Raw genomic sequence first — 18,337 nt, forward strand, 5'->3', positions numbered from 1 at the left:
ATGGAAATAACTTGTCACTTTGATGTTTAGGTGTTATTAGCAATGGAAATAACTTGCCACTTTGGTATTTAGGTGTTATTAGCAATGGAAATAACTTGTCACTTTGGTGTTTAGGTGTTATTAGCAATGGAAATAACTTGTCACTTTGGTGTTTAGGTGTTATTAGCAATGGAAATAACTTGCCACTTTGGTGTTTAGGTGTTATTAGCAATGGAAATAACTTGTCACTTTGGTGTTTAGGTGTTATTAGCAATGGAAATAACTTGTCACTTTGGTGTTTAGGTGTTATTAGCAATGAAAATAACTTGTCACTTTGGTGTTTAGGTGTTATTACCAATGGAAATAACTTAGGTTTGTTTGTTGTTAAGTGCATGGCTACGTAATGGGCTATACGTGCTATGCCCATCACAGGTATCGAAACATAATATTTAGAGGTACAAGACCTCAAACTTACTGCTGAGCTACTCGAGTGAAGAGAGAAAGAAACGTATCGTATATTAAAGCACAGATTACTGTGTAATCATTTTAATAGTTTCATACTTATTAATCATAAAACAACTTGATAACTAGTTCATTGTACTGCCAGCCACTATTAATTTTCCATAAAGAAATAGATATAAATAATGTATTAGTAAATACTGTTTTTAATTTTTCACAGCATTTTGAAACGGTTTTATAATAGTTTTTGTACTCCTGGGAAAGTGATTTATGAGTAATCAAACTGTCATTTTACATCCGTTTATGGCTAAAAAAAGTTATACGCAAATAAAAAATATATTTCAGTGTTTATAATCCTAAAATCAATATTGACAACTTAGAACATTTTGAAGATAAAAAACAGAACTGATAAGCTTTACGTTGTTTATCGTTTTGAACGAGATTATACGCGATCACGAGTAGTTTATAGGGACGTATAAGAGTCCACATGAAGCTGACCTAAGTTATTCAAATATCTGCAAACATGTACATCAAGTCAGGAATCTAATGAAATTGTTGTCGGAAACACACGATCGCGCGCAGGAGTTTGAAAGTGACCGGTGAGAGTGAGGTGCGTCAGACACACACATATAAACCATACCAACACACGTTCATACATCACAAGTTTAGAAATAAACAACGTTACGCTGATCAAAATGTCAAGAATTATTTGGGGTGAGGTCCTGATCTCCCCCTTAACCATGATATGATGTTCCAACAACGAGCAAGATTTCCGAATAAGACAGACTGTTGACAATTAAAACTCAAACAAAACCTGGTTTCGAACTGGACGATAGATATAACTGGAAACCTTTATTTCTAATTCACTGTTTTTAAGGCCCGGCATGGCCAGGTGGGTTAAGGCGTTCGACTCGTAATCTGAGGGTTGCGGGTTCGAATTCCCGTCACACCAAACATGCTCGCCCTTTCAGTCGTGTGGGCGTTATAAATTGACGATCAGTCCCACTATTCGTTTGTAAAAGAGCGGCCCAAGAGTTGGCGATGGGTGGTGATGACTAGTTGCCTTCCCTCTAGTCTTACACTGCTAAATTAGAGACGGCTAGCGCGGATAACCCTCATGTAGCTTTGGGCGAAATTTAAAAAATAAACAGTTTTTAATCACGTGACTGATGTTTATAACTCATTTGATTAGATCGTTGCTCCTAACGAACAAAATGGTGGCGGAAGGTTCAGATATAAGTTGTCAAACTAAAACAGATCTAAGGAGTAGAACAGTATCCTCACAAGATAAAGTGACAAGTGTACTGAACCACTGTTGTTCACAAGACGAGGTGACACGTTTACTGAACTACTGTTGTTCACAAGACGAGGTGACACGTTTACTGAACTACTGTTAAGTTCACAAGACGAGGTGACACGTTTACTGAACTACTGTTGTTTACAAGACGAGGTGACACGTTTACTGAACCACTGTTAAGGTCACAAGACCAAGTGACAAGTGTACTGAACCACTGTTAAGGTCACAAAACGAGGTGACACGTTTACTGAACTACTGTTGTTTACAAGACGAGGTGACACGTTTACTGAACTACTGTTGTTTACAAGACGAAGTGACACGTTTACTGAACTACTGTTGTTTACAAGACAAGGTGACACGTTTACTGAACTACTGTTATGTTTACAAGACGAAGTGACACTGAACTACTGTTGTTTACAAGACGAAGTGACATGTTTACTGAACTACTGTTGTTTACAAGACGAAGTGACACGTTTACTGAACTACTGTTAGGTTCACAAGGCGAAGTGACATTGAACTACTGTTAGGTTCACAAGACCAAGTGACACGTGTTCTGAAATATTTTGTCACATAGCACAACTCAGAAGAATGTCTTGAAAAACGCGTTTTTAGTGGTTTTTGTAGAAAAAAAATAAAAACAAGATGGTGTGAGGGTTAAATAGAAAAGACAAAGCTAGACGGTATGAGTTTAACACCTGTTTTGTTTATTTTTATAGAGTTATACAATCTGAGTTATCCCCACTGTAATTAATCAACCCAATATTTGTTATTACGTTAACAGAAATACAGTGGCAATTATGACACAACAAGAAATGGTCTTACAATGTACCTGTGATTGGATGTTGGATAGGTTATCGTGATTGGTTGTTGAGTTTTTCAGTTTATACTGTTTGTTTTTCTGTCTTATAGGTTATCATGGGTGGTAAGTTTTTACTGGTTATCGTGATGTGCCGTTCCATCTAACAGTCTATCGTGATTGGTTGTTAATTTTTCCAACATTCGTAATAGTTTGATCTTTTTATTGTGTAGGTTATTGTAATTAGGTGTTCTTTTTTTACAGGTAATTATTATTGGTTGTTGACTTGTATAGGTTACTGTGAGTGGTTGGTGAGTTGTATAGGTTATTATTATTGGTTGTTGACTTGTATAGGTTACTGTGAGTGGTTGGTGAGTTGTATAGGTTATTATTATTGGTTGTTGACTTGTATAGGTTACTGTGAGTGGTTGGTGACTTGTATAGGTTATTATTATTGGTTTTTTTTTGTCTCTGGTAAGTTTCACAGGTTGTTTAGAGCTGGAACATCTATAGGGAATATATCTGGTTAAGTTTTCACTTGATCATGACGAAGTGATTTAAAATCATATGATTAGCTACGAATCCTGCAAAGGGGTGGAGGGGCGAAGAAGAAGACCCCTGTGACCCTAAATTCGTTTTTGGTAATTTTTTAAAAGACAGTTTGTTCAGAAAATAATGTATTGAAAACTATAATAAACTTTAATTTAAAAGTAATAGAACATTAAAATATATATATATATTTCTTAGTGAGGAAAACCAGAGTATATATCACATGAATTTGAACTATCTTCACTATATCACAGGCATCATTCATCTATCATAAAAATCTTAACTATATAATAAATGTCTAGAATAACAAAATCAACTTACTGACACCACTTCTGTGATTGGTGGTTTTGGTTTGGTAAAGTTCTTACTTCCCCTAGAATGAAAGTAAAATGAAGTTCAGAACAGTAAGGTGTTGTATCATGTAAAAATACACAAACACTACTATAGTAACATCAGATATACAACAAACATTACTGCAGTAACATCAGATATACTACAAACACTAACTGCTACAGTAACATCAGATATACAACAAACACTAACTGCTACAGTAACATCAGATATGCAACAAACACTACTATAGTAACATCAGATATGCAACAAACACAACTGCAGTAACATCAGACATACAACAAACACAATTGCAGTAACATCAGACATACAACAAACACAACTGCAGTAACATCAGACATACAACAAACATAATTGCAGTAACATCAGATATACAACAAACACTACTACAGTAACATCAGATATACAACAAACACTACTACACTAACATCAGATACACTACAAACACTAACTGCTACAGTAACATCAGATATACAACAAACACTTCCACAACAACGTCAGATATACAACAAACACGAACTACTACAGTAACATCAGATATACAACAAACACTACTATAGTAACATCAGATATACAACAAACACTAACTACTACAGTAACATCAGATATACAACAAACACTTCCACAGTAACATCAGATATACAACAAACACTTCCACAGTAACATCAGAGATACAACAAACACTACTATAGTAACATCAGATATACAACAAACACTAACTACTACAGTAACATCAGATATACAACAAACACTTCCACAGTAACATCAGAGATACAACAAACACTACTATAGTAACATCAGATATACAACAAACACTAACTGCTACAGTAACATCAGATATACAACAAACACTAACTGCTACAGTAACATCAGATATACAACAAACACTACTACAGTAACAACAGATATACAACAAACACTACTATAGTAACATGAGATATACACCAAACACTAACTACTGCAGTAACATCAGATATACAACAAACACTACAACAGTAACATCAGATATACAACAAACACTACTACAGTAACAACAGATATACAACAAACACTACTACAGTAACAACAGATATACAACAAACACTACTACTGTAACAACAGATATACAACAAACACTACTACAGTTACATCAGATATACAACAAACACTACTACAGTTACATCAGATATACAACAAACACTACTACAGTAACATCAGATATACAACAAACACTACTACAGTAACATCAGATATACAACAAACACTACTATAGTAACATCAAATATACAACAAACACTACTACAGTTACATCAGATATACAACAAACACTACTATAGTAACATCAGATATACAACAAACACTACTACAGTAACATCAGCTATACAACAAACACTACTACAGTTACATCAGCTATACAACAGACACTACTACACTAACATCAGATATACAACAAACACTACTACAGTTACATCAGATATACAACAAACACTACTATAGTAACATCAGATATACAACAAACACTACTACAGTTACATCAGATATACAACAAACACTACTATAGTAACATCAGATATACAACAAACACTACTACAGTAACATCAGCTATACAACAAACACTACTACAGTTACATCAGCTATACAACAAACACTACTACAGTTACATCAGCTATACAACAGACACTACTACACTAACATCAGATATACAACAAACACTACTACAGTTACATCAGATATACAACAAACACTACTACACTAACATCAGATATACAAAAAACACTATGTACTACAGTAACATGAGATATACAACAAACACTACTACAGTTACATCAGATATACAACAAACACTACTACAGTAACATCAGATATACAACAAACACTACCTACTAGAGTAACATCAGATATACAACAAACACTACCTACTACAGTAACATCAGATATACAACAAACACTAACTAGTACAGTAGCATCAGCTGTACAACAAACACTACTATAGTAATATCAGATATACAACAAACACTACTACAGTAACAACAGATATACAACAAACACTACTATAGTAACATGAGATATACAACAAACACTACTACAGTTACATCAGATATACACCAAACACTAACTACTGCAGTAACATCAGATATACAACAAACACTAACTACTACAGTAACATCAGATATACAACAAACACTAACTACTACAGTAACATCAGATATACAACAAACACTACTACACTAACAACAGATATACAACAAACACTACTACAGTTACATCAGATATACAACAAACACTACTACAGTTACATCAGATATACAACAAACACTACTACAGTTACATCAGATATACAACAAACACTACTACAGTAACATCAGATATACAACAAACACTAACTACTACATTAACATCAGATATACAACAAACACTACTATAGTAATATCAGATATACAAAAAACACTAAGTACTACAGTAACATGAGATATACAAGAAACACTACTACAGTTACATCAGATATACAACAAACACTAACTACTACAGTAACATCAGATATACAACAAACACTACTACAGTAACAACAGATATACAACAAACACTACTATAGTAACATGAGATATACAACAAACACTACTACAGTTACATCAGATATACACCAAACACTAACTACTACAGTAACATCAGATATACAACAAACACTACTACAGTAACATCAGATATACAACAAACACTACTATAGTAACATCAGATATACAACAAACACTACTACATTAACAACAGATATACAACAAACACTACTATAGTAACATGAGATATACAACAAACACTAACTACTGCAGTAACATCAGATATACAACAAACACTATTATAGTAACATGAGATATACAACAAACACTACTACAGTAACATCAGATATACAACAAACACTACTACAGTAACATCAGATATACAACAAACACTAACTAGTACAGTAACATCAGCTGTATAACAAACACTACTATAGTAATATCAGATATACAACAAACACTAAGTACTACAGTAACATCAGATATACAACAAACACTACTACACTAACAACAGAAATACAACAAACACTACTGCAGTTACAACAGATATACAACAAACACTACTACAGTTACATCAGATATACAACAAACACTACTACAGTTACATCAGATATACAACAAACACTACTGCAGTTACAACAGATATACAACAAACACTACTACATTTATATGCAAAAACGGCTCGTTTGGGTTGAGAAAATATTTTACATAGAAGGTCGAAACGTTGTTCGCTCTTCTATGTAAAATATTTTCTCAACCCAAACGAGCCGTTTTTGCATATAAATTTCTCAACAAGTGGGTTTCTCGACATCACTGAAACACTACTACAGTTACATCAGATATACAACAAACACTACTGCAGTTACAACAGATATACAACAAACACTACTACAGTTACATCAGATATACAACAAACACTACTACAGTTACATCAGATATACAACAAACACTACTACAGTAACATCAGATATACAACAAACACTACTACAGTTACAACAGATATAGAACAAACACTACTACAGTTACAACAGATATACAACAAACACTACTACAGTTACATCAGATATACAACAAACACTACTACAGTTACATCAGATATACAACAAACACTACTACAGTAACATCAGATATACAATAAACACTAACTACTACAGTAACATCAGATATACAACAATCACTACCTACTACAGTAACATCAGATATACAACAAACACAAACTAGTACAGTAACATCAGCTGTACAACAAACACTACTATAGTAATATCAGATATACAAAAAACATTAAGTACTAAAGTAACATGAGATATACAACAAACACTAACTACTACAGTAACATCAGATATACAACAAACACTAACTACTACAGTAACATCAGATATACAACAAACACTAACTACTACAGTAACATCAGATATACAACAAACACTACTATAGTAATATCAGATATACAAAAAACATTAAGTACTAAAGTAACATGAGATATACAACAAACACTAACTACTACAGTAACATCAGATATACAACAAACACTAACTACTACAGTAACATCAGATATACAACAAACACTAACTACTACAGTAACATCAGATATACAACAAACACTACTATAGTAATATCAGATATACAAAAACACTAAGTACTACAGTTACATCAGATATACAACAAACACTAATTACTACAGTAACATCAGATATACAACAAACACTTCTACACTAACATGAGATATACAACAAACACTATTATAGTAACATGAGATATACAACAAACACTACTACAGTTACATCAGATATACAACAAACACTACTACAGTAACATCAGATATACAACAAACACTATTGCAGTATCATCAGGTAGAAACACTAGCTTTATTTGTCGCATCAGATTTATAACAAACATTAATAAAATCAAACAGACAATAATTGTTTTCATTACGCATACACTAGATTCACACTAACAGGCAACTTATCCGATAACATATTTGTAAGGTGGAATTATTTTACGTGTGTATGTGTTTTAATAATATACTCACACACATACATCTAATATTTTTTATTATATTACTCGTAACATAATATGTTTGTGTGACTTTTTTGTTGTTGTTGTTCTGAGTAAGAAATAATTAACATGGATATCGACAACTTACCCATTTATCCACGAGTGTTTTAGTACGTCTGACAACTGTAACAAAAACAGAAAGACTAAAGTAAGAGAACTGTGATACTGATGTCGGTACACGTCAGTAAATCATCTGTTATACAAACATTCAGCATTGGGTTTGTATTTTTGTGATAAATATTTTCGGTACGATTTTTGCTTAGGATTAAATTTAATATCTATTTTCTGTTGTTCGCGAACTGTTTTGAATCATGTTCACTGACATTTGTAATTATCATAGAATATTTTAATTATAAATCCTACAGTGCACAAATAGAACAACAACAGAATATAAAAACTATAAAGCATAAACAAAAGAAACAATAGGGCATAAACTCCACGAAGTAATAATAATAGAAAGAACTGAATATGAAAACTACGACTTAAAGAATTGAGTCAAAACTTCTGAATTACAAAGAAAAAATCGAGCACATAAAACCTTTTATATGTATATCTAAGTTAATCTTTATTTTTGATTTTCATATATATAAATTCTATTAAGTTTTCTGTATTCTGCAATTTTATAGAAAGTTAAATAACGATTCAGTTGTTTTCGACCAGCATGATTGAAGAGACAGTCAGGTAGGAACAGTTAAAACTCGCCTTAGTTGGCGTTCATATCAGCCTGATTGGATTAAGGTTTTGAAATGTAAGCTTACTTACCGTCATGCGTTTCTGCGGGTCTACTTCAATCATGCCTCTCAGTAGCTCCTGACATTCCTGGGGAACGAACTGGGGGATATGGAACGCCCCCTGCTTAACTTTTTCCAACAGCAGTCGAAGATTTTTATCGTCGAAAGGCAGTGAACCCTAACATTAACAATAACGTTTCTTGCGTTAGTCTAATAACTATAACCTGCCAATATATCTAGTTTTGTTCGACAGCTAAACCGAAATTACTTATTTTTAAAAATTTATATTATGTAAACATTTTGATTGTTATCGTAAACAAAAGTGTAATTCGATTTTAAAACATATTTAAAAGACAAGTGAATGAATATTAAAATTCAAATAAGCAAAACAGAAGATGATAAGTAACCAAATCCTGCCACTTATGTTAGGCCTAATTTTTTACGTTTTCAAAAATCTCTCAAACCTAAAGCAGTCAACAATTCCCGTTCTCTCACTGAGCCCATATCTACAAACAGTTTTTATGGAGCTATTTAAGTAACCTATTTTCAAATCAAAATGAAATCAATTTTAAAGATAGAATTAAACAATAGATAAATTATTATGCCAGATTTACAAGATGTTAATTAGCGTGAAAAATATTTAATGTCTTTACAAGAGAACAATGATCAGTGTGAGAAACTTTCAATGTATTTGTGACAGGATAATTATCAGTGTGAAAAAATTTTCACTGTAATAATTATGTTTCAAAAGATTCATTTGTGATTTTATGAAAGATAAATATTTTTATTAATTATGTAACGAAATGAAGTCACATCAGAACCACAATTCTAAGATAACATGTAGAACATAAAGAAAATTCCACCTGCACGCCTGCCATACAACCACCACTGAGTAACAGTTGTAGGAAATATGAGGCACTCACATGATTTTCATAGGTTAGAAAGAGCACTTTATGGTTAAAAATGCCTTAAGTGTTTAAAGAAAGTGACACATTGGAGGTTTATTGGTTTCATTCCCCTTTTCAGCTTTAAAATTACACATTTGTCTACTTTACTGATATCAGTTTACAATTTCACATAAATATCCTTATCCATGTGTGCTGCAATGAATTGGCAAATATTATTATACCCAACAGATTTATTGTATTATACCCAACAAATTTATTGTATTATACCCAACAGATTTATTCTATTATACCCAACAGATTTATTATATTATACCCAACAGATTTATTATATTATATTATACCCAACAGATTTATTATATTATACCCAACAGATTTATTGTATTATACCCAACAGATTTATTGTATTATACCCAACAGATTTATTGTATTATACCCAACAGATTTATTGTATTATACCCAACAGATTTATTATATTATACCCAACAGATTTATTATATTATATTATACCCAACAGATTTATTATATTATATTATACCCAACAGATTTATTATATTATACCCAACAGTTTTATTGTATTATACCCAACAGATTTATTGTATTATACCCAACAGATTTATTGTATTATACCCAACAGATTTATTGTATTATACCCAACAGATTTATTATATTATATTATACCCAACAGATTTATTGTATTATACCCAACAGATTTATTATATTATACCCAACAAATTTATTATATTATATTATACCCAACAGATTTATTATATTATACCCAACAGATTTATTGTATTATACCCAACAGATTTATTGTATTATACCCAACAGATTTATTGTATTATACCCAACAGATTTATTATATTATATTATACCCAACAGATTTATTGTATTATACCCAACAGATTTATTATATTATATTATACCCAACAGATTTATTATATTATACCCAACAGATTTATTATATTATACCCAACAGATTTATTATATTATATTATACCCAACAGATTTATTGTATTATACCCAACAGATTTATTGTATTATACCCAACAGATTTATTATATTATACCCAACAGATTTATTATATTATACCCAACAGATTTATTATATTATACCCAACAGATTTATTATATTATATTATACCCAACAGATTTATTATATTATACCCAACAGATTTATTATATTATATTATACCCAACAGATTTATTATATTATATTATACCCAACAGATTTATTATATTATACCCAACAGATTTATTATATTATATTATACCCAACAGATTTATTATATTATATTATACCCAACAGATTTATTATATTATATTATACCCAACAGATTTATTATATTATATTATACCCAACAGATTTATTATATTGTATTATACCCAACAGATTTATTATATTATATTATACCCAACAGATTTATTATATTATATTATACCCAACAGATTTATTGTATTATACCCAACAGATTTATTATATTATATTATACCCAACAGATTTATTATATTGTACCAAACAGATTTATTATATTATATTATATTATACCCAACAGATTTATTGTATTATACCCAACAGATTTATTGTATTATACCCAACAGATTTATTATATTATACCCAACAGATTTATTGTATTATACCCAACAGATTTATTATATTATACCCAACAGATTTATTATATTATACCCAACAGATTTATTATATTATATTATACCCAACAGTTCTTGAGTTTGGATACTAGAAGTATATAATCGGCCCGACCTCTGAGGCGTGGTGCCACTGAGACTTGCCTCAGTGGCTTCGCTCTAGGGCCGGTCCTAGAAAATATACATTTAAAACCGTTCTGTTAAAATAAATTATAAGCATTAATCCAAGTATCATACATTTAGACAAACATTTACTTCTGTACTTCTGAGGCAACCAATGATAAAGTATTAGAAGCTGTAAGTAAGAAAACAAAGAAAATATCTTACCACAATGAGAGCAAACGTTATAACACCACAACTCCAGACGTCCGCCCGTCTTCCGTCATATCTTTCTCCCTGTAATCACACATAACGGACGTTTCATTAAAAACGAGTTCCGAGTTCGAATCTTTTCTAGACATTAACCAGCATGAAGTCACTGTGGCTCAAAAAACTTTTCTGTCTGTTATTTAAATCAAATATCTTAGAATATTGAGGAATGCAAGAAAAGCCAATAACGATAGAATACCTCTAATAGCTATAGAATATATCCAAAGACATTAAATTTATAATACTGAGAAATATATCATTACACACCAGTGGCTGAGCGGAAAGTTGAAGGGCTTATAACGATAAAATCCAGGTTTCGATAACCGCGGGTAGCACAACACAGATAGCTTCTTGTGTAGCTTTGCACTTCGCAACAAATATAAAATATATCAATATTATAATAATTCAGTTATTTTGGGTAACCAATATATAACAATCAAGTTATGTATCCTTTGATGCAAAATTCAGAAATGTTATTTTAAAACTGTTAACACAAGCACATAAAAATAAAATACAGTAAAAGGGGGGGGGCATAATAATAGTACCAGATTTACAATAAGACCCGGACCAGATTTACAATGAGACCTGGACCAGATTTACAATAAGACCCGGACCAGATTTACAATGAGACCCGGACCAGATTTACAATGAGACCCGGACCAGATTTACAATGAGACCCGGACCAGATTTACAATGAGACCCGGACCAGATTTACAATAAGACCTGGACCAGATTTACAATAAGACCCGGACTAACAGAAAAGGTTAAAGCTTATTTTGTCACACTCACCCGAATAACTTCAGGACTAGCATAATGTGGTGAGCCACACGAGGTCTCGAGCATGGACCCTTCCATCTGTAGAGAGGCCATCCCGAAATCCGCAATCCGGATATTGTTCTTATCATCCAGAAGTAAATTCTCCGGTTTGAGATCCCGATGGCTGCGGAAACAACGGATTATGTTCTCACTCACATAAACTTTAGCAAGATGACGTTTGTCTGACACGTGACCAATAACGTAATGCCGCATATGCTAGCTCAGGCTAAGATACAACCAAGACTTCCTGTATTTACATGCGCTCCTAGTGAACAAATTAAACCGAAAACGTTGTTATCGACACCAAGAATAAATTTACAACTTACCATATGCAGTGCTTATGACAAAAGTCTAAGGCGGATATAATTTGCCATAAGAATTTCCGTGCTTCTTTGGCCGGAAGACGCCCTCTTTTGAGTAGGTAGTCGAACAGCTCACCCCCAGATACGTGCTCAAGTACAAGGTAGCTGAAACAACACCACGAATACACTTAACATATCATTCTGAAAAACATGAAAACTCGGAGCTCAGATGATCAGTTCCCATCCTAGAAACGGATGTTTTTACGATCATTCTCGCGATGTCACGTCTGCTCATCAGGAGTAGAGACTGACAGTTTGTAAGATTATTATTAAAATGTTTCTTTTTCACACTTCGAAAACCAACGTACTGTTCTAACTGAAATAACATTTACCAATACTGTGTTACATTAACAGACTATACTATGACATGTGCACACGTTAAGAGGCATATAATAATACACATAGTACCGCTAAGCCTAACAGAAGTGCTCGTCTTGTGGAAACATCTGGAACGAAGAATAATCACTTGGTTTCAATAACTGATACTCTTTATAATTAAATGAATACTTTTAGCAATATCGTTTTTAAAGTTATTGTTAATTAACTTGTAGGTCTATAAATCTTTACAGGTAATGTAAACGTCACTTCCTAGGTACAATATGATAATGTAAACGTCACTTCCCAGGTACGATATGATAATGTAAACGTCACTTCCCAGGTACGATATGATAATGTATACGTCACTTCCCAAGTACAATATTCTAACATATACGTCACTTCCCAGGTACAATATCATAATGCATACGTCACTTCTCAGGTACGATATGATAATGCATACGTCACTTCTCAGGTACGATATGATAATGTATATGTCACTTCCCAGGTACGATATGATAATGTATACGTCACTTCCCAGGTACAATACAATAATGCATATCAACACTTCCAAAGAACCACATGCTAAAGTATACCAACAGTAAATTTATTCTAACTGTGAATCTATTACAGCTAACCTGTAAAATAACAGAGTATATTAAAAATATGAATCTATTAAGGATACCTAACAGAACATTAATTTATTAAAATTAAGAATTGTTTACAGGTAACTTGTAAGACAATAATATTGTTGAATATCGTATTTAAGTCACACTTACAGATATTTATTGTTTTCATACACACCGTATAACTTCAAAAGGTAACTTGTAAGACAATAATATTGTTGAATATCATATTTAAGTCACACTTACAGATATTTATTGTTTTCACACACACCGTATAACTTCAAAAGGTAACTTGCAAGACAATAATATTGTTGAATATCATATTTAAATCACACTTACAGATATTTATTGTTTTCATACACACCGTATAACTTCAAAAGGTAACTTGTAAGACAATAATATTGTTGAATATCATATTTAAGTCACACTTACAGATATTTATTGTTTTCACACACACCGTATAACTTCAAAAGGTAACTTGTAAGACAATAATATTGTTGAATATCATATTTAAATCACACTTACAGATATTTATTGTTTTCATACACACCGTATAACTTCAAAAGGTAACTTGTAAGACAATAATATTGTTGAATATCATATTTAAATCACACTTACAGATATTTATTGTTTTCATACACACCGTATAACTTCAAAAGGTAACTTGTAAGACAATAATATTGTTGAATATCATATTTAAGTCACACTTACAGATATTTATTGTTTTCATACACGTCGTATAATTTCAAAACATGTGGGTGGTCAATAAGTTTCATGATTGCAATTTCACGCTCCACCTAGAAAAGTAATTTCGAATAACTGTCAACAGATGGCGAGATGGAATATGAGGTATATAACAGAACACATTAGCTTTTCCGTTTTATATGATGCTAGAAATGTAAAACTAAGTTACATCAGCGTAAACTTTTAAGGTAAATAAATCAATATGCAACAATAGATTACAAGTAAAAAATAGTTAAAGCTTATACTGAAAAAACTAGCCAGTAATAATTTGTATTCATTGAAAACAAAATATGTAAAGAAGGAAAATGTGTTTGTTTGTTGTTCAACACATAGCTGCACAACAGGCTATATGTGCTGTGCCCATCACGGGCATGAAACCTGATTTAAGCCGTGAAAGCCTCCAGACATTCCGCTGAGCGGTTAGAGAGTATGGAATTAGTGTGTCTTTATTTAGTTTGAATTATACGACTAGTATCATGCTTCTAGAACTACTATGACGGTCCCCTGGAGTAAAACTGTAACCACAACAACAAGCGTATTTTTCATTATTTAAACATTGTACATGAACAATCATTGTTACTATTTGTTTCATTTATAAAGTTTGGTTTGAATTCCGCGCAAAGCTGCACAAGGACTATCTGCGCTAGAAACCCCAATTTAGCAGTGTAAGACTAGAGGGAAGACAGCTAGTCATCACCACCCACCGCCAACTCTTGGGCTATTTTTTACCAACGAATAGTAGGATTAACCGCTACATTATAGCGCCCCCACAGCTGAAAGGGCAAGCATGTTTGGTGTGACGGGAATTCGAACCCGCAATTCTCAGATTATGAGTCGAGTGCTTTAACTACCTGGCCATGCAGGGCCGACATTTATAAGGAAAAAAGCGCATGTAAAAACGTTTGTGCTTTTCTGACACTCACTGATTAATTGGAAAAAACTGGATTTAAAATTAAGATGTCCGTCTTAACACACCTTCCCTTCTCTCTATTTTGTCTATAAAATATTCTATAAAAAACAATCTGGAAGTTGAACAAGGTGCAGTGGAATCCAAAAAGTCCATGACGAATTCTCTAAATTCATATATTATTTCTCTCCATTCAACAATGACAGTAAGAGAACTTCATATCTTATGAATAAATAGTCCATTTGATAAAATTAAGATAATCAAGTGAGCTTTCATTCTCAATGCGCTGGTTAAAATAGTACTTGCTCACGGTTTTTAAACGTAAGCAGGTGTACATTAAACATTGCACTGGGAAAATCTAAATTACTGTTACTAGCTATGATCTTGTAACAATTATAGACATTTCTAGATTTAATGTAACACACACCCGACTGTCGCTTCTAGAGAAGCCTGTTTTAAAGTGACCATGAATACAGATACATTGAAAAAACACATGACTGTCGCTTCTAGAGGTATCTGTTTTAAAGTAACCATGAATACGGATACATTGAAAAAACACATGACTGTCGCTTCTTGAGAAGCCTTGTTTAAAGTAACCATGAATAATGATACATTGAAAAAACACATGACTGTCGCTTCTTGAGAAGCCTTGTTTAAAGTAACCATGAATATTGATACATTGAAAAACACATGACTGTCGCTTCTTGAGAAGCCTTGTTTAAAGTAACCATGAATATTGATACATTGAAAAACACATGACTGTCGCTTCTTGAGAAGCCTTGTTTAAAGTAACCATGAATATTGATACATTGAAAAACACATGACTGTCGCTTCTTGAGAAGCCTTGTTTGAAGTAACCATGAATATTGATACATTGAAAAACACATGACTGTCGCTTCTTGAGAAGCCTTGTTTAAAGTAACCATAAATATTGATACATTGAAAAACACATGACTGTCGCTTCTTGAGAAGCCTTGTTTAAAGTAACCATGAATATTGATACATTGAAAAACACATGACTGTCGCTTCTTGAGAAGCCTTGTTTAAAGTAACCATGAATATTGATACATTGAAAAAACACATGACTGTCGCTTCTTGAGAAGCCTTGTTTAAAGTAACCATGAATATTGATACATTGAAAAAACACATGACTGTCGCTTCTTGAGAAGCCTTGTTTAAAGTAACCATGAATATTGATACATTGAAAAACACATGACTGTCGCTTCTTGAGAAGCCTTGTTTGAAGTAACCATGAATATTGATACATTGAAAAAACACATGACTGTCGCTTCTTGAGAAGCCTTGTTTGAAGTAACCATGAATATTGATACATTGAAAAAACACATGACTGTCGCTTCTTGAGAAGCCTTGTTTGAAGTAACCATGAATATTGATACATTGAAAACACATGACTGTCGCTTCTTGAGAAGCCTTGTTTAAAGTAACCATGAATATTGACACATTGAAAAAACACATGACTGCCGCTTCTTGAGAAGCCTTGTTTAAAGTAACCATGAATATTGACACATTGAAAAAACACATGACTGCCGCTTCTTGAGAAGCCTTGTTTAAAGTAACCATGAATACTGATACATTGATAAAACACATGACTGTCGCTTCTTGAGAAGCCTTGTTTAAAGTAACCATGAATATTGATAAATTGAAAAAACACATGACTGTCGCTTCTTGAGAAGCCTTGTTTAAAGTAACCATGAATATTGATACATTGAAAAAACACATGACTGTCGCTTCTTGAGAAGCCTTGTTTAAAGTAACCATAAATATTGATACATTGAAAAAACACATGACTGTCGCTTCTTGAGAAGCCTTGTTTAAAGTAACCATGAATATTGATACATTGAAAAAACACATCACTGTCGCTTCTTGAGAAGCCTTGTTTAAAGTAACCATGAATATTGATACATTGAAAAAACATATGACTGTCGCTTCTTGAGAAGCCTTGTTTAAAGTAACCATGAATATTGATACATTGAAAAAACACGACTGTCGCTTCTTGAGAAGCCTTGTTTAAAGTAACCATGAATATTGATACATTGAAAAAACACATAACTTTCGCTTCTTGAGAAGCCTTGTTTAAAGTAACTATGAATATTGATACATTTAAAAACAAAAGAAATGAAAACAAAAGTTCTGTAAAGAAGTAAAACTAAAAGAAACGTGATTTCTGATAGAAAATAATTATAGTGAACAAAGTGTATTAAAAACATACATAAGGGAAAAGAAAGCAAAACGAAGGTAAGAAAAAAACAGACGATAGGTAAACAAATCATATTACAACCTACGTCATCTAGAATAGCTCGAGCTGTTGAAGGAACTTCTTTTGATTTCCCAGATGTTTCAATGATCGAAAATCTAAAGAGAAGCGAGATATTCCCAGGAATTGGTGCGGCAGAAGCTAGAAAATTTGATTTTTATTTTCTTTGAAGTGTAGAAAGTGAATCACATTTGTAATAAAATAATGGATACATAGCTATTGTATCTTGAAACTAGCTCTATAGACACAATACGTTGTTTTGTTCTGTGGCGTTAAAGCAACTACATAACCATTATAGTTGATGTGTAACTTACGTGACGTCAAACCAACTGCATGATAATTTTTGTTGATGTGTAATTTACGTGACGTCAAACCAACTGCATGATAATTTTAGTTGATGTGTAACTCACGTGACATCAAACCAAGTACATAATAATTATAGTCGATGTGTAACTCGCGTGACGTCAAACCAACTACATAACCATTATAGTTGATGTGTAATTTATATGACGTCAAACCAACTACATAATAGTTTTAGTTAATGTGTAACTCACGTGACGTCAAACCAACTACATAATAATTTAATGTTTAATTATAAGAAACTGTTGCACGTTTTCGACAGAG

At 32.4% G+C, this 18,337-nt stretch overlaps 1 protein-coding gene across 5 annotated transcripts in view; it reads right to left on the reverse strand.

Moving 5' to 3' along the window:
- Positions 1-18,337, reverse strand: part of LOC143256403 (serine/threonine-protein kinase BRSK2-like) — a 90,833-nt gene that overhangs the window by 26,950 nt on the left and 45,546 nt on the right. For 3 of the 5 annotated variants that reach the window (XM_076513603.1, XM_076513601.1, XM_076513604.1), the window contains 7 exons: positions 14,499-14,584; positions 12,811-12,951; positions 12,458-12,608; positions 11,627-11,695; positions 8,780-8,926; positions 8,106-8,140; positions 3,402-3,453 (listed from right to left, as the gene is read on the reverse strand). In XM_076513603.1, coding sequence (XP_076369718.1) covers positions 3,402-3,453; positions 8,106-8,140; positions 8,780-8,926; positions 11,627-11,695; positions 12,458-12,608; positions 12,811-12,951; positions 14,499-14,563 — 660 coding nt within the window. In that variant the 5' untranslated portion in view covers positions 14,564-14,584. The remainder of the gene's footprint in view (positions 1-3,401; positions 3,454-8,105; positions 8,141-8,779; positions 8,927-11,626; positions 11,696-12,457; positions 12,609-12,810; positions 12,952-14,498; positions 14,585-18,337) is intronic. The other 2 variants (XM_076513606.1, XM_076513602.1) reach the window with 1 other exon arrangement.

The sequence above is a fragment of the Tachypleus tridentatus genome, chromosome 7 (assembly GCF_004210375.1).
Source record: "Tachypleus tridentatus isolate NWPU-2018 chromosome 7, ASM421037v1, whole genome shotgun sequence".
In the NCBI taxonomy this organism is placed as follows: domain Eukaryota; kingdom Metazoa; phylum Arthropoda; class Merostomata; order Xiphosura; family Limulidae; genus Tachypleus; species Tachypleus tridentatus.